The sequence below is a fragment of the Harmonia axyridis genome, chromosome 3, assembly GCF_914767665.1.
Source record: "Harmonia axyridis chromosome 3, icHarAxyr1.1, whole genome shotgun sequence".
NCBI lineage: Eukaryota > Metazoa > Arthropoda > Insecta > Coleoptera > Coccinellidae > Harmonia > Harmonia axyridis.
Window position 1 is genome coordinate 21,212,524 of NC_059503.1, and position 24,765 is coordinate 21,237,288.

General features: G+C 33.7%; 2 protein-coding genes across 5 annotated transcripts in view; one reads left to right on the forward strand and one right to left on the reverse strand.

Annotated features, from left to right (window-relative positions):
• Positions 1-24,706, forward strand: part of LOC123676279 (sialin-like) — a 29,787-nt gene extending 5,081 nt beyond the window's left edge. Inside the window, exons 4-10 of the mRNA XM_045612088.1 lie at positions 13,339-13,423; positions 13,807-13,973; positions 17,433-17,585; positions 20,546-20,678; positions 22,359-22,514; positions 24,243-24,328; positions 24,434-24,706. Coding sequence (XP_045468044.1) covers positions 13,339-13,423; positions 13,807-13,973; positions 17,433-17,585; positions 20,546-20,678; positions 22,359-22,514; positions 24,243-24,328; positions 24,434-24,610 — 957 coding nt within the window. The 3' untranslated portion in view covers positions 24,611-24,706. The remainder of the gene's footprint in view (positions 1-13,338; positions 13,424-13,806; positions 13,974-17,432; positions 17,586-20,545; positions 20,679-22,358; positions 22,515-24,242; positions 24,329-24,433) is intronic.
• On the reverse strand, positions 483-12,214 carry LOC123676280. 4 transcript variants are annotated; one of them, XR_006746901.1, is made up of 6 exons: positions 11,690-12,213; positions 11,243-11,606; positions 11,062-11,184; positions 10,742-10,998; positions 5,161-6,633; positions 483-604 (listed from the first exon to the last, which is right to left on the reverse strand). XR_006746901.1 is itself a non-coding variant. In XM_045612089.1 (6 exons), the coding sequence occupies exons 1-5, from the start codon at positions 11,804-11,806 to the stop codon at positions 6,022-6,024; spliced, it is 1,473 nt and encodes a 490-aa protein (XP_045468045.1). In that variant the 5' UTR covers positions 11,807-12,213; the 3' UTR covers positions 483-604; positions 6,008-6,021. The 4 variants fall into 4 exon arrangements, 3 of the variants coding, with proteins under 3 accessions (XP_045468045.1, XP_045468046.1, XP_045468047.1); XM_045612089.1 differs by having other exon boundaries at positions 6,008-6,633; XM_045612090.1 differs by lacking the exon at positions 483-604 and having other exon boundaries at positions 5,677-6,633; positions 11,690-11,829; positions 11,960-12,214.
• Positions 24,707-24,765: the final 59 nt, after the last annotated feature.

Here is a 24,765-nt window from a genome sequence, read left to right on the forward strand (position 1 = left end):
GATGAGAAATAGTTAGTAGTGTTTTTCGTTAAGTATTGTAAAAATTATCAGTGTTTTTCATGGGTGGTGCTCTTAAATGTTCAGTACCCGGTTATAAAATTAATTCCCTTCCGCGGCACCGTGTCCCCAATGTCAGGAAAGATTTCAATAATGGCTGAATATTTTACAAAAAGATTTCAACGGACTGCTGCCAGAATCAATATACAAATATTAACATGTCTGTCATGTTCATTCCGATAAAAAAATATTGTTCCCCAGGAACAATACGGCTACATTTAGATGGAGTACCAACCCTTTTTCTTAAGAATGGATAAGCTTCAGGTTTATATTTCTGTTTCTATTAAAGAGCCTATTCGAATAGTAGGTATATTATTAGTAGTAGTGAAATTCTTCTGGTAGTGAGAAGGGGCTTGTTTCGTCTCAGAGTAATAACAATATGCCATCTGTGTCAAATATTTTAGAACAGGAATGTAAGCAAAAAATTATAATTAAATAATATTTTTTAATAATATTCAGTCATTTTAATTTCTGTTAACATGTTATATAAATGATTTATTTCCAGCTGTAGGAGCATAAGCAGCAAAGACAGAAGAATCAAAGCTTTCTGAAACAAATGAAAGAATTTTAAGTGGAAGGAATAGACGAACATAATATGTGGATACAGACCCGATCAAAATTGCAGCGATTGAAATTTTCAATTCTAGGAAAAAAAGGATCGAAAAAGGGTGCAAAAATACTTTTAAAAGCATATTATACATCAAAACTATCCCCATTTTTTCAATCTTCACAGTCCCCCTATCTCAAATTTCCTTCGCTAATAGACTTAACATTTTGCCATTCCAGTTTAATTTTTCCGTTTTTTTATTCATTTCAATATATTGAATTTCTTGATTGATAAATATTAGATAATTGATTTTTTCTTAAAAACTTGGTGTTTTCTATAATAAAAACAAATGGGATGAGATGACGACTGGCATTCTCTTTAAACCAAAAGCCTTTCCGAATGTTATTCATATAAATGTGATACAATCCTAAAACCTATCCATTATAGTACTTGTTTATGCAATCTTGTTTCAGGCATACATTGTATACGATACCTGCCCTATAAGTTGATTTGACTCTATTGCATTTGTTATGTTGCTTTCATGCCCTATTCATTGTTCAATTATAATGTGCCTTATATTCTGTAATATAGAAACCAATTCGACACAACATACATAGTTTATTTATTATGATATTGTTATGAATTAATATTTTTGTATTTTTTACATGGGAGCAATTCCATCTTTTGTACTTGAATAACTTGGCAGAATACAAGCTTACATGGGCTGAATATTGTGCATTTTATTTTGTTATTTCTCACATGTAACTTTGAAATATGACTAATTAATCGAACTACTATAATACTTTGTATTTTTCGTATCAGTATAAACTATTATTATTAATATATATTAATGTTTGGCGAATCGTTCTCGAGCCAAGTTATAGGTGCGCCCTCTTCCAGTGGTTTTGTGTTTTGTCCCGAGATCGCTGGTTAGGCTATCCAGCGATCTCTGCCTAAGACACACCTTCTCGCACCATCGTGGAGAAGTGAATCGGTATCGGTTGCAACGCGACGACCCCTTTAAATACGTTGGCCGATGTGGCGCATACAGCCATAGCGCCATCTATGAGCAAACCGAGTCATTACATTCTCCCCCGCCAGTGCCGACAACTTACCAGAGGAGGTACGCAGGTGGTCCCAGGGAAAAGAAAGCGCATGCATGCTGTGAAGGAGGAAATGAAAGGCTCAGTGTGCCATCGGGTCTAGTGTCCGATGAACACGCCAGTAGCCGTAACATTGAACGGGGCTCTTTTCTGTGGCTTTCCGTCATTACGTTGGGGTTACCACTTTGGCGAGTTTTAGGTGTGCCCTCTCCCTGGGGTTTTGGTGTTTCGTCCCGAAATCGCTGATGGACTCTTCAGTTGGGCTATCCAGCGGTCTCTGCCCAAAACGCACCTTCTCACACCATCATGGAGAAGTGAATCGGTTGCAAGTTGCAACGCGACGACCCCTTTATATACGCCGGGGCCGATGAAGTGTGGCGCATACAGCTATAGCGCCATCTATGAACAGACCGAGTCACTACAATTGAATATATTTCTACTTTTCTGACTCAAATTACCCTTTACACATAGTTTGAGTCAGAGTTAGTTTAAAAATTGGGTGTTTGATATGGCTGTGCGATGTCACTACCTCTATTATTTACGAGACATCTTATTCTCTCTTTCCATCGTAGATGCTCATATTTCTGCCCTCAACGCTCGATCTTCGCCTGGTGCTGACGGACTTTCAGCTAGGTTACTTGAAGAATGTGCTCGTTCTCTCACGTTCCCCCTTTCTATGATTTTTTCAACCTCATTTGAAACTTCCTCTCTACCTGGCAGTTGGCGAACTGCACGTGTAAAGCCGATCTTTAAAAGGGGAGACAAACAGTGCGCTGGCAATTATCGTCTCAACAGTCTGGTTCCTAGAGCGGCAAAAATTTGTGAGAAGATTCTACTGGATCGAATTCTTCATTTTGCTCAAAGACACGGTACAATCCCACAGTGCCAACTCGGTTTTCTCCCAAGCCGCTCGGTCATTACGATTCTCCTCGAATGTGTCAACTAAAGGTGTACCAGTCCATATTATTTATCTAGAATTTTCTCGTGCTTTCGACCGTGTACCTCATACACAAATTGGAGCATCTTGGTATTTGGGGTCGTCTTCTTTCGTGGCAGAAGCATTTCACTCGGACCGCACTTTCCAAGTTCGTGTTGGGGATACTCTGTCTACTCCTAGATCTGTTAAGTGGAGTTCCTCAAGGATCTGCACTGGGCCCCATGCTGTTTCTGATATACATATCAGACTTGTCGTCTAATGTTGGCTTACACTCTTCCCAGTTTGCTGACGACACTGAAATTGTTGGAGACCCTACTATAGTGTCAATACCCTTCAAGATGACCTCGATTCTATCGCACAGTGAAGTCTAAGCTGGCTGTTACCTCTAAATGATGATAAGTGCTCCGTTCTTCATATGGGAGCCCGCAATCCGCGTCGACGTATTAACTCAATGGAAATCCCATCTCGGTCTCAAGAAGTCACTGTGATCTAGGGGTGATAATAACGGACAACCTGAGTTGGTCTGACCATATCCTTCATACTGTCAATAAAGCTAAGAGGTCCATATTTTTGATTCGGAAAGCCTTTGGCAGGTGTGATCTTTCAACGTGCGCGGCTATCTATCGGATGTATGTTCGCCCCATACTAGAGTTTGCCGGTCCCATTTGGAACCCGGTTCTAAGCCGTGATTTATCACTATTCGAAGGTCTACAGGGTCGCGTGACTCGTCTGCCTTATGGCCTTATGGTGTCTCGCGCCCTTCCTACAATGAGCGGCTATTAATAATGAACTTGCCTACTTTTGCGGATCGAAGGACTCGTGGCAACCTTATCATTACCTTTCGTGCTCTACATGACTTTTTTTTGGGTTTTAGTCTGCGTAACCTGTTCGCGATCAATTCGGACGATCATTTGCGTGGCCATTCCCTCAAGCCCAAAAAGAGAACTTTAGAACAGTGCAGAGACGGTATTTTCTGACTAATCGAATGTTTAGTGCGTGGAACGCTTCACCTTCGGCCATAGTGGGTGCAGTATCGATTAATTCTTTCAAGAATAGCTACGGAAGCTGGCTTCGCCATGAGAGATGGGATGTGGTGGATTTGTTGGTTTGATTTGGTCTATTTATACTTCGAATACTTTTTATTTTTCTTACATACCTTTTATATTGATTGTATTTTTTTTTAGTTTATAGGCACTGCCTAAACTCTCAACAATTTGTAATAATAATAATATATTTCAATAACAGATATAACAAACTAACATTAAATGTAGCCAAAACAAAATACTTGACCTTTAGCTCCTACTCCTCCGGTATTCCTAATATGGGACCCTTGAGAGAAGCCAATGGAGTAGAGATCGAAGAAGCAGATTATATTAAGTACCTAGGAATAATCATAGACCGTCACCTAAAATGGGATCTTCAAGTGGACAATGTAGTACGAAAGATACGATTCATGCTGGGCCGTTTTAGAAGGATGGCCGAAATTTTGGACTTCAAGCAAATGAAGACTCTCTATCACGCATTAATTGAGTCCCATCTATCGTACGGCATTCTGGGTTGGGGTGCAGCATATGATTGCCACCTCAACAGGCTGAAAATAATACAAAAATCATTCTTAAAAATTATCCTAAGAAAAAGCAGAACGTACAGCAGTGAATGGACGTATAAAGAAGCGGAAGTTATGGATCTGGCACAACTATATGCATTTAAGACTCTGATGGATAATCATAAAAATAAAAATGATATAACACACTCTACTCATACATATCCCACGAGAATAAAAGGTACTCGTCCCACTACTATAAGAGCTGAAAAGACAATTGGCCAAAGATGCAACCAATACTTGGCTCCAAGAATATTCAGCATTCTACCTGAAGATATAAGGAATATCCAAAATTGTTATCAGTTTAGATACAAGCTAAAAATATGGATAAAAAACACCGAAAGAACACTGCTCTACAATATTATAAACTCTAAATAAATAATAAAATAAATGTGTGTATATATGTATGTATATATATATATGTATATGTGTGTATATATTACTTACCCGAATCTTGACCAACTACTCGATAACTGAGAATTTACCCGAACTGTGACATAATACACGGATATGGATATGGATCACCGAATTGCGACACTGAACCTGAATTGGACTATTCACACTGGATTGAGAAAAGACCGAAAATGGAATGATACTCTGCATCTACTTACCTACACATTAAGGCTAATGTAAAATTTTGTAATATTTGTGATTTTACTCACAGAAAACCATTTTACTTGGTTTTCTCCATTTTTTTTGAATATTCATTAGTCCCTCATATGTATGTTTATGTATATGTAAACTTTGATGATGAATATATTATTATTATTATTAACACTATCGATGGAAAGAAAATTAATAATGAAAACCGCTTACGTCAATTCAAACTACTGATTTAATATCAGTACACTAAATCGTTACTTCCAAAGTTAAAATTTTAATAGAACAATCATTAAAACCTGAACCTAGTTACCTGAATCAAAACTCAATACGTAGAATGTACCATCTATTCAAGCTATACCATATGCCAGGAATATAATATTCACTCGAACTGAACCAAATATCAGAATGTACCATCCACCAGAACTGTACCAGAAATTGACCACCATATACCAGAAAATCATGTACTAATAGAACTGTACTATATACCAGACACTAGAATTCTCAAATCCAACCAGGTGCTAGAATTGTCCAATTTAACCAGGCACTAGAACCCATTCAGTTGTTGTTCAAAGGAAAGAATCTTCTTGCTATTCTTCGTGTAAGTCCAACAGTTATTCGAACTCTCAGATCTTCAGGGTAAATTCAATACAAGAAATGGTCCTTGAGGGAGAAAATTTTCATAATCATGTATAAAATGTATTTCCCAGAAATATTCCAAACACCATAAACTGAACTGGGATTTATTCAAATTGGAGATATAATCGCCTATTACAAGGATGATGAAGATCATATATTCTCCATTTTAGTTCAATTTTTTTCCAACAGCTTTCAATCTCAAAATTATCTAAAATCACCGATAACCTCGTTTTGACAATTTACCGGTAGTTTCATTCCTAACCACAGAGTATACCAGAACTTTCCATACAGAAGAAAAATAATAACAAGAAATCCAAAAATTATAAAATATTTCCCAATGGCAATGACATTTGATCTTATTTATCCAGAAATAGGTGTTATAATAAATTCAAATTTGAAATACTCCAAGCTGAAATAACAGCCAATGTCCAGAGGGCGCATTACCAATCGAAACATCAGTTGTTATTAATTCTAACCGTTACAGTTTCTTTACTTGGTGATGTATACTACAATGTACCGACCTTGTTATTGCTGTCTATTCGTTATCTTCTTTGAAAGGGAAGTTTGATACTAGACATGAATCTGTGATATCGATATCTATGGATGGTTTGTAGTCTGTTGGGCTTGGTGTTGGGGTAACTGATCGCGTTGAATCGGTATGAGATAGGTAGACATGATTCTGCAATGACTGAGATGACATTGAATCCGGTGAAACCTCATTCATTTGGTTTTGTGGTGGACCAGATAACGTTGGATGACATGGTTGGTTAATTCGATTTAGTGGCGAATGAAATATTGAACATAAAGGAGATTGATGTATTTGATTATGATGAGGTAGCATCATTCTATCTGTCATACATGCTCGGAGTACCATGTAATGCATATCATTCATTAGAATATCTCTTGTATTTAGGTTTTTGATTGTCCTCAATTTGCTAGCAATTAATTTTCCAAACATTTCATATTCATCGTTTTTACTATCTTTCAAATGCTCAAACCCCTCTTTCATTTGCCTATTCGCATGTAAAATTTCAGGTATATCAATTCTTTTTAGCATATTTGTTGGCATAGAATTTCGTTGAGGTGTTTGTTGCTCTTCAGGAACTGTAGTCGCTTCATCTTCACACTCTTCCATTATATCTCTGTTCTGAAATAAAGAAAATCTCTTTGAGGTGCCTGGCAATGAACAAAAATGCATGCAAAAACAAACCGATTTCTTCAATATCTATGCTCGGAAGTAAACATGAACTGAATCTTACAACTATATCATACATTCAGTATTGTTCTTATACATTTAGTTGATAAGAAATATCGCTTCATATATACAGGGTGTATCAGTTTTAACCGAATTGCACGCCACTGGTGTTCCCCCATAATCGAAAATATCTTCATAAAATGGCCCTTAGGGAGTAGGGTAGGCATGCAAAATTTCGTTTGAATCCAAGCTTTTTTATGGAAGCTATTGCATAAAAATGATTTTTTTTTTAACTTCAACACCCTGTATCTCTATTAAGGATCGAGATAGAGGTATATAATGTATATTTTTCCGAATCAGGACAACGAGGAGAATATCCCATTAAATTTTTAACGATTAAAACTGATACACCCTGTATTATCTAAAATGTACTGAGAAAATCAATTGCACCCGAATTAGATCAAATCTCTGATGTAGAAATGTCTTGCATATTAGATGCCATATGATTTATTAAGGAACATTAAACAAGAAATGAATTTTACAACTATATCATACATTCAATATTGTTCATATATGGTTTTAATTGAGAATTTTGTTATACATATAAATAAAATAAGATTCTGGTAATAGTCCATAGGTGGAGTAGATAAAATTCTGTGACAATACTTAGTTGAAATTATATATGTAAATGTATAAAAGCAATTTCCTCATGAAGAATTTCAATTCCTGTAACCAGAATCATAGATATAAATGGTCCAACATGAAGAGGATTATAGAAATGCAGAATTGTCACCTTCGGGTACTCCAAACTAGATTTCATTGTATTAGGGATGAAGCAAATTTTTTAGGGACGGTATTATAAAGAAGCCTCAACTACCAAAATTATTATATATTATAAACGTCAAACCATTGGCCCAGCTGGTGGAAAGAGAGGTTTTGCCTGGAAACGACTGCTGAGGGCATTGACCGTTGAGGAAGATGATATAACATTACCTTCTATGTTTATTGTGCATGTATGGATGACTTCTAGAAATTAGAAATGAACAAAACAATGAACAAGACCATTGTTTTGAGTGTGAAAATGAAATTTCTTTTCAATGCTAGTGTTTATTTGGTGTTCAATATTGATCATATTCGTTTTTTGAAACATGTCATCACAAAATAGATATCCCAAGTGTTCTTGGGATGATAATAGTGAAAAAACTTCAAAATTTACTGACAAAGTAGTAGCGAAAGTGATAATGATTATGCTTGATAAAGAATTGTGAGAGCACCAAGAAATGCACTGACAAATACTTCACATGGAATGGTTAAGAAAATGCATGGTTATATCAATATGACAATTGATTTACGTACAGTCCATTCAGGAATTATTGACATCGAAGTAGGCCATGAACGTCTAGTCGCGGCTTTATTTCTGGTTACAAAAATATCACTAAAAATTGCTATGGTTCATCATAGAAATGACCAGTTTAAATTATTTTCATCATTTTTGTATCCGAAAGATCCTGAATTTTCGAAATTACGATTATTACGAAGGGACGCATACAGTCATGATTTCATAAATTGAAATTCAGATTATATAACGTAAAAATATAGTGAAATGCTATCTCATTTCAAGGAAATTCAATGAAGAGATATCTATTCATTTAAGAGTCGCTCATGAAAGATCCCATTGAAGATCATTAAAATAGGCATATTCCTTTTCGCCAAAGGCTCTACAAAAATTGTTGCATTACTGATGGACACTGGATACCAACCTGCTTGCAAAATTCTTATTAAATCACTCTTATGGATCATTTTAACTGTGGTGTCTAAACTGGTAAAGAAAACAGAAAAAACTGGTTGATAAATTTAAATAGTGTAGCTTAGTGAATGGAAGAGCCGTATCATAATAAGACAGAAATAAAATTCAAAGAATCCATTTAGTATATGAAAAATTTTGACATCACAGTTGTACTGTAACTTTCAAAATTGGAACCAATTTATCAGCCGATGTGTAAATTACTTTCTAAAGTCACTATTTATTGAAACTGTTCATGACATGAATGATTGATTAAACTTGTATGAAAAATATAGGTACTATTTGTACTAGAGTTTTCTGTTTTTTATTGAAATGCTTGTATACTAGTTTCTATTAAATTACATAAATTATTTTGCCCATAACAGCTTTAACTCACTCACTAAAAGCATTTTTGCATGAAATTATTTTTAATTTGTGAATTTTAAAATTTTATTGCATTCTATTATTATCTTCAAGGGGGTAAGAGATGAAGAAATTCTTGAAGTTACTCTTCTGAATATATTTTTCAATTAAATACTCAGTAAAAATTCTATAAAGCAATTGGAATTTATTAGATTTTTGGATTACTCATTGAAGAACAAAACACAGATATAACAATACTTAATTTCAATATAGAATATAAATAAGCTATAGATGCAATGCCAAGACTTTGTTTAGCAATCCAATCATAAAATAATTCTCTCTTCATAGATTTATATAATCCTCATGATCACCACTGTCAAAACAAAACATCCAGGTAAAAATCCAAATATCCAGCATTCAAAATAGTGCTCCTTCTACTTTTACCCTTGAATATACTTGAAAAACATTTTGTTTTCTTTCTAGAGTCCACTGTTGAATAATGCTGGCATTTTCAAATAACCAAGTTTCCTCCAGATAAATGAATTTCACATTTTGTTGCAAATATTCTCTGTATTCACCATAAAATCGTACTAAACTTATTATATTTTTCTGTTTATCAATAAGAATTTTCCTTTTATTAACTGTTTTGAACTTGTAACCAATTACGTTTATGTAATGTTGTCTTTGATTATCCAGATGCTTTTTGGTCAATTTTCATCCAGGCTGATATATTGGTTGCTTTTGGCTCGGGTTTTGGTAACAATCAAATCATTCAATGATTCTTTGAAGGTGAAATCGTATTGCACAGGTTTTCTTCCACTAATAATCCAGGTTGTAATGACTTGCCTTCTTCTTTTTTCAAACAGTACTGTGAGAAATACTCAAATAAACTAAATAACTAAATAAACTTTTAAGTTTCAAAATTTCTTCAATCAAAACCAATAACACAAACATACTGAAATCTAACCTCTTGTCAATGACATTTCCAATGCCAACCCGAAATCTGCAATTCAAAATGTTACTGAATGAGCCAGTACCAACTTAATTTCGATTTTCCATAGCCACCCGGGATGTCAATAATTCCTGAATGGACTGTATATAATTTTCTCTAATTCTGTGGTTATTCCGTTCATTCTTCCACATCTTGTAGAACAAAATCGTGCGAGAATATATCAGAAACGCACAGTTTTCATGGTTATATTTTATTATTCTATGTTGGTTCTCTGAACTTTCCGCCACGGCTTTATCTGTCAATTCATCAATTTGCCTTAAAGAAATCAGTTCTGCCAACCAACATTTTTCAATACAAAAATCACTAAATTATATTTATGGAAATATTTCATTAATTTCAATGAAAATGCAATGAATTAGAGAAAATAATGTATAATACTCGTACAGAAGGCTCATTCTACCACTCGTTCATTCCAAAACTCGCCACTTCGTGGCTCGTTTTTGAATTTTGAACTCGTGGAAGAATATCAATGCCTTCTGCACTTGTATTATAAATAACTATTCCAAACTAAATGTAATTATGGATCTTTCGTAAATTAAACAGAGCGCTTGTTAGCAGAAGTGAAGGTTTTCTTTGCTTAGTTCTTTCCTTCATAAGCCCTTTGAACTAAGAGACTAAAATATTGAAATAAATTTTCTGAAATAAATGTTTTTTTTCAAAATGTTTATTGAAAACTAGGAACTCCGAATTGAATGGTATATATCATCATCACTCACCCCTCAACGTCCACTGCTTGACTGAATAATAATGAATATATAAATACTATTTACAACCTGGCAACTTAGCTGCCAATTTGACGTCTTTCGAGTGTCCCAAGGTCATATACCTATTTTGAATTTCTACAAGGTCATATTCCAATTATGACACATGATTATAATACGAGAACCTAAAATTTCATTTACCTCTAAAATCATTTTGTTCAATTCCTTCTTCTTCTTCTCCAATTTACTAATCTCTTTGCTAATTGATTCCTTGATTCTCAATGCATGCAGCTCTTTTTCCATTTTCATCTTCATTTTATGGGTTTCCATATTCCTACGAAGTTCCTCTAGCAGAAGTTTTTTTTTTATTTCGTGAAGTTCTTTCTTCTCTTTACTTTTATTGCTTCGGAGATCCTTTCTTCTGGGTATCTTGAGAGTGTGGTTTCTGCAATCTTTAACTAAATATAAATTAATTTTATACTATTCTTGATACAATAGCTGATTCCAATGTAGTCTCTTACTTTTTTTATTACTTGATACACTTGCAGGTGTTGAGGATGGTTCTGTAGTTTCTTCTGAGGTGCAGGTAACTTCTTCAGTTAGTGCAGTAGGATCCACAACAACAGGGTAAAAGGTATCGTTGACTAAAAAATCAAAAACGATTCAGGTTGATGAACAGCAAATAATCAAATCTTTTTATACCTGAATCGAAATGGCAATTTTTTGCTGAAGAGAAACGCTCTTCTTTTGAATCTGCAAGTACTAAAAGTTTCTCATAACCTTTATCAATAGTCCTGAATTCAACTTCATCGCTGTCACTCTTACATGATGGTAAATCATCCACTGACATTGAAATGATTTTGTATACTTTGTCGTAAAGTTGTTCAGTCGATTTTCTCAATATAATTTTATCACCACCTGCCTGTAACAGGTTCTGTTTTAACTTGGCTCTATGTCTACGAACATCTTTCTTCAAATTATCGTATTTACATCTTAATTGTTCCCATGTTCGAGGATCAGTAGTTGATGCGTTATAAACTTCTGCAATATGAATCCAAGCGGCGATCTGAAATGATATTTGGGTTGAACAATCACAATAATTCATAAAATGACAAAAATGTTATTTTCATGATGTGTACCAATATTTACCTTATCTTTCCATGTTGCGCTATCTGTTTTTTTGCACTCTATCACATGTTTGAAATGGTTTATAATATCTATTAACTTGTGGCAATCTGTTTCTAAGAATATAACTCGTTTGGCCATTTGGAAAACTTATCCGCTGATAACTCAAAAAATAAAATCAACTTGCACTACAAACTACAATAAATATTAAATTTTAGGTTATAGACATTGAGGTTATATGGTTATAAACTAAATTGAATGAGGCATTCCATGCCTCAAAAAAAACATCTCTACTCCATAGTATTGAATGAACTCCAAAACTTTTTGATAACTTCAATACATAGGCACATTAATTTGTCGTATTTTCTCCTGATGTCAAAAAATAACACATTTAATTAATGTTGTGTCCATTGTATAATTGTAATCAAGTTATATATAGGGTCATAGTATAAGGTATTCCTTATACTATGATAGGGTATCCCATTCAATAAGACATTAATTATTGTCTTAGGGATATAGAGGAGATTTTGTGTTTTTTTTAAATGGGACAGCCTATGTATAACTTGATTACAATTATACAATGGACATAAAATTAATAAAATCTTGAAATAAATGACAAATAATTATATATAAGTTGTTGCATCAAAAAAATGAAGTCTAAAAATTCAATATCTTTGAAACGTATGATATTTTTGAGAACCCGATAACGCGATGCTTTTCTACATATCAACAGCTAAAACCTATTGTGAAAAATATAGGTCGCATTCAAAAATCACCAACACTCCTTCATATCTCTAAAACGGTGATTGATTTCAATGATCTGTCATCAGTGTTATATAAACCATCATAAAAATTACTGAAAAAAACGTTTTGGAATTTTGGGATATATCGAACAGGAATATATAGCGAAATATTTCGAAACAGTCATTTTTCAGAAACGCCCTGTAACTCGAGGACGAATCAAGATATCTATTATCTGCTTTATGATATTTTATTATTTCGAAAGAAGGTCGGGGTCCTTGAAGATTTTTTCAAGAAAAAATCTTATAGTTCTCGAGGTGCTCCCAGTGAGCATCGAATTTGGGACAACCTATTCTTCTGACGTTTAATGAGGAGTTAGAAGAAGCAGCGGTAGCTATGTCCCGACAGAAAATATTCGGTGCACGAAACCTTTCGGAATATGGGGAAAATGTGGTGAATTCCATACACTTCTCAAATTACAGCCGACACTCGATAACTCGAACCTCGTTAACTAGAAATCATCGATAACTCGAATTATTTTCAATCCCCTTGAAAAAATCTGTCTGTCGAAAAAATCACCATGTATAACTCAAAATTCTTTGACGATTATATTTTACCACATTTAGCTCTATAAGTCGAAGATCCAAAAAAATGACCTTAGTATATAACTCGAAGTATGTAGTTAAAATAAATAAATAAATCTTTTGTTTAATGTTTTTTACCCCGATTGTCCTAGGACTCTGTAATGCCTCTCAGAGGATTTTTGCTGGACTCATTTCAGATTTTCCTTAGATTTTGCCTCCATAAAGTTATTCCGCAGTCCTTAAATTCTGATGTAGGATCCTAAATTCTGGCTTCAGCAAAATTCTCGGTTTCATATATCTATCAACCATTCATTATTATCTATAGTATGATAGAAAATATTATTTCAGGGAGCTATATGGCCAGCCGCCCATATGATAGCTGTCACATGGATCAAACCAAAAAATGTGAGTGCTTTCGTCTGCCTTTATTCAGGTAAATAAAAAAATGCATTTCACATTTGATGTGGTAATATGGTGGATGCGCTAGGCAACTCTGAATAACCTCTAAGCTTACATCAGAATATAAATATACATATAATAAAAATTTCATTACGGATTAACCATGTAGGCAATAATTGATAATGATAGATAGGTATTTATGTTGGTAGAACTATATCTAAAGACAGTGAAAAAAATATTCAAGAAATAAACATAATAACAAATAATTTGACATTGCGTTACGAACAGAATAGAACAGAAACACTTAGGTACAACTACTATTATTATTACCTACTACAATCTACAAGTTATTTGATGCATTACCAAATTTTTTTCCTGAAATATTTCATGATTCACGTAATGTTTTAATTCTTTCAGCTGTCAATTTGGGATACGCAATTGTTGGCATTCTTGGAACTATTCTAGTTCATTCATTTGGAAGAGATTGGTTGAGCTACGTTATCTCAGGATTGGCTTTTTTCTGGTATTTTTTCTGGTGGAGGTTTGTCGAAGAATCCCTACAGTACAATCATCCAAAGAGAGATGTGAGTAATTTTGATGAATATTCAATATTCAACCAGGGATTGGCGCTAGCAATTTTGGCGCCTGAAGCAAAGAATTTTTTAGCGCCCCTGCTGAAAAAGTATCAATCAAACCCCTCCCTCCCCAACAAAAAACATCACCTGCTTCGATGATGTCTTGTAATCGTGCTTAAAAATTTTTTAATTCTAGTGAATAAAGAACATTGAAATATTTTGATATATAAAATATCGGTTTTTTTTTTAAATTTTTGAATGAAATACAACAGCAAAACTGAACTGAACAAATACATATAGGTACATATGTCAAAAAAAGACCTAAATAAAACAAAAAATCCCAAAAAAACATTAAGTTTATGTATACTAAAGCATAAAAATATAAAACAAAATATCCATTGCATAAAAAAAGTAGGAACGGTAAAAAAATCATTTTACCTACAAAAAATTCATAATAATAATACTTTTTCGGCAACCGTCCGGGAAGTGCTCACTTCCCGGACGCTTTTTCTCTGAGAAAGTAGCATTTCCCGGCCTAGTCCGGAAAGTACGTACTTCCCGGACTAGTCCGGAAAAGAATCATAGAATCCATAGCAACCGAGATAACGGCTGACAGTTCATATGAAATTAGTTGTCAAAAATTTGCAAGTTTTTTATCGCAATCGCAATAAAATATGGAAAGCAGCAGCGATAGTGTTATTTCACATGGTTGCCGAAAAAATATTGTACGCAACACGCCCGAAAATGGTTTTTTTGGACTCACAGACTTCCAGGACTCGCTTACGCTCGTCCTGGAACTTTGTCTATTCGTCCAAAAAAACCCTATTTTCCGGACTTGTTACGTAAATTACTATTACGTGCCTGCTTTTGGAGAAAAGTCAGATCGAATAAAACGAAATGTGTGTCTATTTACCTTATGTCTTTTTACGCTGTAGGTATCTTTGATTTATTACGTAAGTAATCAAGGGCGAATAAATGGGAGAGGGGGTACTGGGGGTAATTACCCCAATATTATTTTCACTCGAACTCGAATAAATATTAAATATGAGGTTATAGACATTGAGGCATATTAATCAGTTTTTTTTTCTTTTTATTTCAGTGTTCGGACTAGGAAATCTAAAAGAAAAATATTACAATTGTCTGAGCAGTGTAGCCAACGAAAATAAATTGGCCAAAACCGATGATTGTACAAATGACACCAAAAATATCTCCAGCCTCGTTTCAACTGTCGGTTGAATCTCAATTAGCGGTTGGGCGACTTTCAGTCAACCGTTCTTTTATAATACCGGCTCTAAGATGCAATCCCCTTTATTTGCAGGCAGCATCAATGCATTCGAATGAATTTCGATAATTCACCAATCCACCAAATTTTGCCTTGCAGCGTCCAGGGCCCCCGCAAGGGACATCAACGCCCGCGTGCGGAACATATTTTGGCGCCCCTTAAAGGGGGGAGGTGGAGAAAAGTACTACTGCATAATCAGAATTTTTTTTTTTTTTTGAAGTTTTGTTGAGAATTTAGTGTAGAATGGTTGAAAATCTATCAGCAACCTTCATTGCCTTAAGAACTTTATGGTGTTATTTGTAACATAATACATTTCAAATGTGTTTCAAAACTTAAGCTGTATTCTTCTATAAATTATTCATAAAGGCATAAAAATTTAATTATGATCAATCCAGAAATTGAATGGATGTTTTTCTAGATTTAGCTGCTGCAAATTCTTTTATATTATCAATCAATCAATTTTATCGAGTATCTCTTGCTCTATATCTAAGATTGCCAATCCAGAATATCTTTCTTAAGACATGGTAGACTTCAAATAGTTTTTAAAAATTTTTAATTCAGTGAATGATCTCTCACCAGAAGCAACAGACACAGGACACAGGTAAAGTGAGAAGGATTCTTGAGACAATACTAAGATTCGGTGGAGAAGAAGTTAGATTATTTTCAAAAATATATTGTAGAATTTCAAGAGGATTTTCGCTTCAGATAATGAAAACAATCTTAGGGCTTTTATCTCGTTGATTAAATCATTTTCTTTCACGTCAATCTCTTTTTGTCCTGTCATCAGTTAGCTTTTGTAGAAGAGCATGACAGCATTTCAATGTCATTTAATTTAAGAATATCACAACTAAAACAAAAAACGTTAACGTTATCTACTATTTAAGGAACTTAGTGTTTGATCAATTATTTTCTAAAAGAAATTTATTTTAAAAGCGATTTTTGGATCTTCCGTCTGTTCATAATCGAACAATTTTGGTTTATACTTTCGTCTTACAGTATATAATGGAGAAAAATCTTGATTTATCTCAAGAACAGCCGCTAGTTTTCCAGCTCCCGCAAGTTTTTCCTCGAGAACATTATCATCCCTATAATTTTTGAAATGATCAACTAAATTCTTCAAATGGTTTTGGCACACTTTAATGTCAATCGCTACACTTTGCATCATGTTGTTAACAATATTAATCTGGAATGAAAAATCATAAGAAATTATGATACTTCAAATAAATTTAAAAGAATAAATATTTAATAAAAGAGAACTTGCTTTATGTCTAGTTTTTATGTTAAAAGTATCATTTTCTACTATTTCTAAAAGACTATCACATATTTGAATAAAATAAACTTTAGCATCAATTCTACTTGACCATCTAGTATCACTCAGGGGTTTTAGACGTAACTGAGGATCATGCTTTTTTATAACATTCCAATCTCTTTGTGGATGAAGAGAAATATATATATATATAAAATTCTTTTACAATATCAAAAGAGTCCACTGTTTTATTTGAAACCTTAGCAGCATCATTTTCAGTTAAATTTAAGCTGTGTGCAGCACATAGCGCAAAAAATGCCCTAGGATTAGCATCGACTATGCGTTTTTGTAAACCAATATCTGGCTATTTCATGCCGATTGCGACGTTCGGAAACTTGTATAAATTGCAAGAAAGAAGTTTGGAAAAAAAAATTGTTGAAAAATTTGAAAGAATCTTTTTCGAAAACCTTTGGTCCATCGGTTCTTCATGCGGTCTATAAGAGGTTTTGGCGCCCTTTTAGAGTGGCGCCCGCGTGCGGTGCACGCGTTGCACGCGCCTTTGCGGGGGCCCTGGCAGCGTCATTACCGCATCTATTTGAATGCAATATCATTCGAATGTATTTCGAATTATTTGCCAATAAGGTGGAGTTTCAAAAATTATATAGAGGAATATCCTAGGCTGCATGCGAAACAGTGCCTTGAGACTTCAAAACGATTGGTCATTTGAATAGCTGACATTTTGTATTCGAATGCAAGGAATTAATTCAATAATCGAAAACTGCATCGAACTATTGAGTTCGGCTTAGAAATACAGGGTTCTAACCACTCAGCCAAATTTGAATTTATATTTAATTATCTCTAAGCAGAAAACTCATTTCAGTCAACTTCATAGTGAAATTTCAAAGAAAGTCTTATAATGAATATTCTTTAACTCTTGTAGGAACATCGTAATCTACCTTGGAGAAGACTACTCATGTCAAAACCTGCATGGTCTTGTGGTATCGCAGTCATAGGCAGTCAATGGGCTGATGCCACTTTGATGTTGGGAGTTACCAAATATTTGAAATTAGTGTATGGGTTTTCTACTGGATATGTGAGTTTCTTCAACCATGTATACAGGGTGTTTCATTGGGAAACGAAAAAAGGACACCGGGGTGATTCTCAATATAGCACATTCCTTATCTATGTTACAGAGATGCAGGGGATTTTATGAGTTTAACTCAGTGACGGCTCGTGCCCTCGAGATGTGGGTCGGCCACACACACACACATATATATATATATATATATATATATATATATATATATATATATATATATATATATATATATATATATATATATATATATTGTCTCCAGATAACAGTCGTACTATAAATATCGTGAATCTTTAAGGGAATTCGACTGATAAGAAGGATTTCAGTTTTACTCTTTATTCATACCAAGCTTTCGGAACTGGTTAGTTAGGAACTGGTTAGTTAGGAAGGAACTAACCAGTTCCGAAAGCTTGGTATGAATAAAGAGTAAAACTGAAATCCTTCTTATCAGTCGAATTCCCTTAAAGATTCACGCTATATATATATATATATATATATATATATATATATATATATATATATATATATACTATATATATATACTATATATATACTATATATATACTATATATATATATATATATATATATATATACTACTTGAGATGGATCTCCCCCATAACACCATTGCATGGATGCAGAAGGCCGTAATTTTGGGAACGGTCAACATAATACGGCAAGTACTTTTTCCTCATTAACAGATGGGATGGCTCTTGGCAGCGATGCCCGGGTCATCTGACTGATCCACATTGCGTGTGAAGGTAAAAAAAAAAAAAAAAAAAAAAAAAAAAAATATATATAAATTTTCCCACACCCCTTATCATATTTATAACTATATAAATAAATATATATAAACAAATAGATTTCCACGTCACCCAAGTTGGTTTTTTGTTTTTAATGGGAAACCTCACCTAGAATAGCCCTATTATAACCCAATATAAAAATGTAGTTCTCAAATCAATGAAAACTGAAATAAAATGAAACTCTTGAAAAAACAGAAATAATAAAATATTCAATTATCAACATAAAATATATATTTGAATAAACATAGAGAAAACCTCTCACGAAAACATATAAATAAATGTATAAAATATAAAAAAATCTTATAAAGACCACAAAAAATATTGTGGAAATGACAGCATGTATTCTGGTCGAAAATGTATGAGCTTGCATACCCTTTATTCATTTTTATAGATCAAATCAATTGGACGATCTTTCTTTGTCGCGAAGTCATCAATTATTTTCTCGAAAAAAATGTTTCCTCTGGCTAGTTCTTTAACTAAACCTCTTTCGATTGATATCAGTGCCAGGTTATTCAAACGGTCTTGAGACATCATGTTCCTACTGAAAGATTTTATTCTTTTGAGCGCTGAAAAACTTCTTTCTACTGACGCGGATGTTGAAGGCAGGGACAAAATCATACAAAATAACTTATATAATTCAGGAACATCGGAAACAATATTATTTGAGAAAATGAATTCCGTAATACCATTCAGCATATTTGAATTGCCGAAGATAGCATTGTCCCAGTACATGATCAGAAAATCAATACCTAACTACTATCGAACGGCATAAATAAGTTTTTTCTGATTAAGACGTTATATCCCATAATCAACCATTCATTTGAATATATTAATTATATTTTCATGATCTGAAAATCAATAGCTACTATCGAACGGCATAAATAAGTTCTTTTCTGATTAAGACATAATGTCTCATAATTAACCATTCATTTAATTATCAAATATTTGAAATAAACTGTGAAAAGTTGCTGCTTGACGCTCTGCAATAGGATAACCGGCCAGCCGACCCTGTGTATTGGGAAGCGACCTAACATCGAGTTGTTGTGCCGTTCTACTGAGTGGACGTATTCTGGGCGTATGTCGTAGTATCTTTTCCTTTACGTAGCGCTCTCGGTAGCGCTGGTTCCGCCATCGGCTCTTGGCCGACCTGATGAGATGCTTTCAGTGACATTCCAGGAGTTGCAATTGTATAATTGTAACATTTGTGTTACATTTCAGACCTAATGTTACGGTGTTACGTACAATTCTAGAATAACTTGTTTGGGGTGATGTTACGAAAAGTAAACATTTACGATTGTGGTTTGTAACAATTTATGAAAGGGAATAACAACACTGGATGCTTTGGAAATCGAATATTAGGTGGGTCCGAGAGAAAATATTGGCCGATATAAGTTATATTTTCCTGTTCTGAGTGGAAATATTCATTACCGAGGGAATTTGGATATCGAAATCGATAACTCCGATTGAGTTTGAATGAATTGAATATCTAGAACTATTTTCTATTTCCCGATAATTTTTGGGTCGGCCCGGCCGACCCTGCCGACCCTGACGAGCCGTCACTGGTTTAACTCATCACAAAAAAAAAATACGAAAGGATTTTATATTCGAAACAAGACTCTGTCTAATGGAATTTTGAAAAAATTATTTGCATATTTCAAAATAGCTGGCACACAAAAAAACTGTACTGAAACGTTAACGTATGCTCCAGTTTTCTGAGCAGATAAACTGTCTGCTCAGAAAATTGAAGCACAAGTATCATTTTAGTTTTATGTTTTTTTTTCTTCGAATCTTCAAAAGGATTTTAAAAATTCCGATATATAGTCCGTTGCTGCAAGGATTGCAAGGAACTTGACCTGAATTTGCGTTCTGCTTATTGATAAATTAATTTGAGCATTAAATAAGAACCATGCGTGTCTAATAAGAACGAAATATATGGATGGTTTGCTTGTTATGACCCCAGGAAGGCATGAGTGAAACCCCTGTATCTTGATAACAAAGGCAATCAGAGCCAATAAATGTGCTATATCTAGAATTCTAGAACAACCTCGGAGCCCTCTATTCACGTTTAAATGTTTTTCGTTTCCCAATAAAACACCCTGTATACAAGCAATCGGTGAAGTTTTCACTTTCTTCAAAATTTATATCATTCTTTCAGGATGATGTCCTCCAATATTTACCACATATTGGACATTTCTTTTCAGCAATAACATTTGGAATTGTAATAGATCATATAAGGACATCTGCAATTGTTTCCACAACAACGTCAAGAAAACTAGTCGTTTATTTCTGTAAGTTTCTAATGGAATTTTTCATTCATTTGTATTTGAATTCTCTGATATCCTTTGAATAAGTGCTACATTTAATTTGAAGGCAAAATGTTTGTCAATGTATGCGAATATTTTGATATCTATTACCTAGATTTGTCAATGTTTCAATCTAAACCTTCATTTTTTGCAGAAAAAAGTATTCAACCTCTTCGGAATTGAACCTGTAGCCTTGAGAGTGATGCCAAAGCGTTAAAAATTATCCAGGGTTGGAAAATGATGTTTTAATATTCATAAACTGATATAGAACTATTGACAAATTTCCCTACTATTGAAGCGTAGATTCGACTCTTCGAACATTTGATTTTCTACCTTCAAAATTTATGGATCGCTCACTCGATGCAGGATGATAAATGCAGTTCATACCTCAAAAATTAGTCGTTATCAACTCATTTTCTTCATTTCTTCGTAATGTCTGTAATTTTTGAATTTCGGGAAATTCTCGATACGATAAGCTCTCGAATGAAAAGATCTTGAAACTTAACGATTGCAAGCTTTATGCAAAATTTCATGTCAATCGCATCACTAGAATCATAGCAAATATTTACAAGAAGAATATAGACCAAAAATTAGGTAATCATTATTTCCAAACTTCAGATTTTACGTATCTTTTTATATAGAATGACAATTTCAAATTTCGTGGTGAATTTCTGTGATGTACCTAGATGTTTCATCCGAACTATAAAGAATTCGAATAGAATATCGAAGAAAAGAGGAGGAAGGCACTGATGTTAATTCAAGAGTTTTTGAGAGCTTGTTCAATAATTTTGTCCATTTATTTTGGCTCTCATCAACACTATGTTTTCATGATCTTTGGCCACATATATCTCAGAAACTGAGAAAATAAAACCATTTGAACTCACTTACTCACATATTTTCTTATTGACCACAAAATATAATTTCAATTAGTAATTTTCGAATATTGAGCCGGAAATGGGCTCGAGCGTTATATAATTTTGTCGAGTATGACTCTCTGACCCCCGGTTTCTAAAAGACTGATCAAATCTTTTTTCAACTAAAACAAAATTTAACTTAACAGCGATGTCAAATCCATCTGATATGTTGTACAGTGTTAAATTAACTAATATATGTTATCTGCAGCTTTCAACTTAAATCAAAATGCATTTCAAAAACCCAAAATGACGCTTGACGTACAATTCATGTGTAATATTTGACCATTTTGTTAACTGGCAGAATGTACAAATAAAAGGAGTTAACCTCACTTTCAGCAACCCAAATGACGCTTGACTATAGAATTGACAGCTAAATTTTACGTTGATTGGCCTTTCAGAAACCGGCCGTGAGTCTCTGATAATGAATCAATGGTCAAATTCAAATGTCCAGCTGGTTGAGCGATCAAAATTTCCAGAAGCCAAGTGCTTTTACATTTATGCAACATACCGTTATCAATATTGCTGCCGTGACTCAGGAATTCGAATACTACAACACCATCAACATTTCTGGAAAATTGAAAAGCGATCTCGAAAAAATAACCATATTTTCCATGAAATTCGGTTCCACTTTATCAATTGAAATATGAAAAGCTAAACGAATCTCGGTTCGTCGAAAAGCGAACTCATAAATTAACAAACTTTCGGATTGAAGTATGTGGACTAACTCGTATTATATCATTTCCATTTTCAGCTCATTTCCCTCCTGCTGCTTTCCTCTTTGTTTTGGGATATACCGGTTGTGATCCAGCCGCACCAGCAGCACTCTATACAGCTGCTCTTGCTATGACAGGAGCAACACCAGCTGGAGCCTATTCCAGTGCGGCAGATATTGCGCCAAATTTTGCCGGTACGTATTGATATCCATTAAATTCAATTTATCCCTGACATTTTGTGAAGAAATAACCCAGCGAGGTGAAAGGGGAGGAGTTTTTAGGGAAATTAAAACATATATCAGTATTCTTTCAGCTTTTTTATGTTCGTATCGACTGTTGATTCGGGAATGGGTTACTAAACGAACCACAGATGAATTATCTTTATATTTCGTGTTAGTTTTCGCAAATAATGGAAGAATTGGCAAAAATAGGGAGAGACAATCAAAATCTAATTGACTTATATGTATATAAATAAGTACTTGAATGAACTTTTGAAATATGAATTGAATCGATATCTGCCTTTTATAAGGCAAATAAATATAAAACAGACATTTTGGTGCCCCGTTCCTGTATAATTTTTAGGCGCAAAATCCAAAAGAGCCCTGAGATTTTGTTTACCAGATTTATTTTTCGAAAAATGCCACAACAAACCTTTTTTTATTTTCAACTTGTGTATGTTATATTTCACGTTAGAATTATAACTATTAAAAAAAAAAATGGATTTCAGTATTTATTCAGAGAAACACTGGGATTCAAGTATTCATTATACAATTCATTTACCTAAGTGACTCATCATTTCTTGAAAATTTATTTTTATATGACTTTTTATCAAGAGCAGGGTAGTTTTGCTGAAAAATTCGACAGCAGTCAACAATCACGTAGATATTCCATCAGCGTTGATATCGATCTTTCATAGTTTTAATGTCCTGATGGAATATTTTCTCCATTCTTTACTAAAAACTCCTCAGTTTTCTGGAAAGCGATTTAGATGGCTGTGGAGGTAGTGAACTTTGATTCTCATATTACAGATTGCATTTTCAAAATTAAAAGTATAGTTTCCACCTGAAGTTTCCAAATGAACACCAAGCGCTAGATTCAGTCACGTTCATCGATGTGGTGAATTGTGGATCTTCAACAATTTGCATTATTTGAGGATTATCAGATATAAGTACCAGCTTTTAGTTTTTTCATGCTAATCCCCAAAATTTCACTCGATAAGTATTCAAAACAATTTCGATCTTGATTTGAAGCTTTCACAAATTGCTTTATCAGCCCCAATTTAATATGCAAAGGCAAAAATTGAATTTTTATCTCGTTGCCAAAATTTTGTTGATAACGTTTTGTTTTCAATGATTCATTACATATCCTGAAGATCAAGTTCTGGTATACGATATTTTCTGCATCCACTTTGCTGTCTAAGGAGGAGGTTGAATATCATTCCTAAAATTTAATAGTCTATAATATATGTATACATCTTCTTTATTTCTCCTCGAAATATCTAAGTGCATTCCAAAGTTCAATTTCCTTTTGATAGAGATTAAGGAAAATATTCATATCAAAAATCACGAAATAACGAAATATATGTAAAAGAAGAATGAATATTTTTGAAATATTTTTTTTAATCGTGCAAATTTGCAAGATGGAAAAGGTGTGCTTTATTCTCCTATTACACAGAATTCAGTATTGTGTAATGAATGCAATGAATGAGAAATACTAAACAACACATGTTACGTATAGTTTTTTTGAAATGAAAATGTATTTCATTATAACGAAGGAAACAAAAACAATTAACAACAAGGGAACAAATGTCAGTCAAAATAAATAAATTTGTTTCAACTTCAACGACGATTAAAAAAAACACTTTCTTTACTGATATCAGGTAAATAAAATATTGATTATTGTATTTCTGATAAATATTTCAGGTACAGTGTTTGGTTTGTGCCAAACTGTTGGGGCTGTAGGTTTATTAGCTGCCAATTATACAGTTTCTGAAGGTCTTCATGGATCAGTAAGTTATTCTACAATCTTCACAATAAGAAAATATTTCTAATGGAATGATTGAAAAAATATTTAGTTTTTAAATTCCGAAATGTTTATTTTTCGAAAATTTCAGTTCGCTGGCTGGTGGAGGTTAGTTTTTGGAGTTTCATCAGCTGTTTTATTAACAACAGCAGCCTTTTTCATGGCATTTGGAAGTGGATCTGTTCAAGATTGGAATGCACCTGGTGATGTTCAATCCGAAATGGAAGCTGTAGAAGAACCTTCAAGATTAGACTCAGTTCTAGAATAAATTTAATAGAATTACGAATCCTGAATTCAATAACGCATATTGTTTTTTTTTTCAGATCTGATCCCATTGATAAATATATTCCCAAAAAAAGATTGAGTTATTAGTTTTAGTATTATATTCACAAATCCAATGAAAGAATTATAATCCGAAACTAA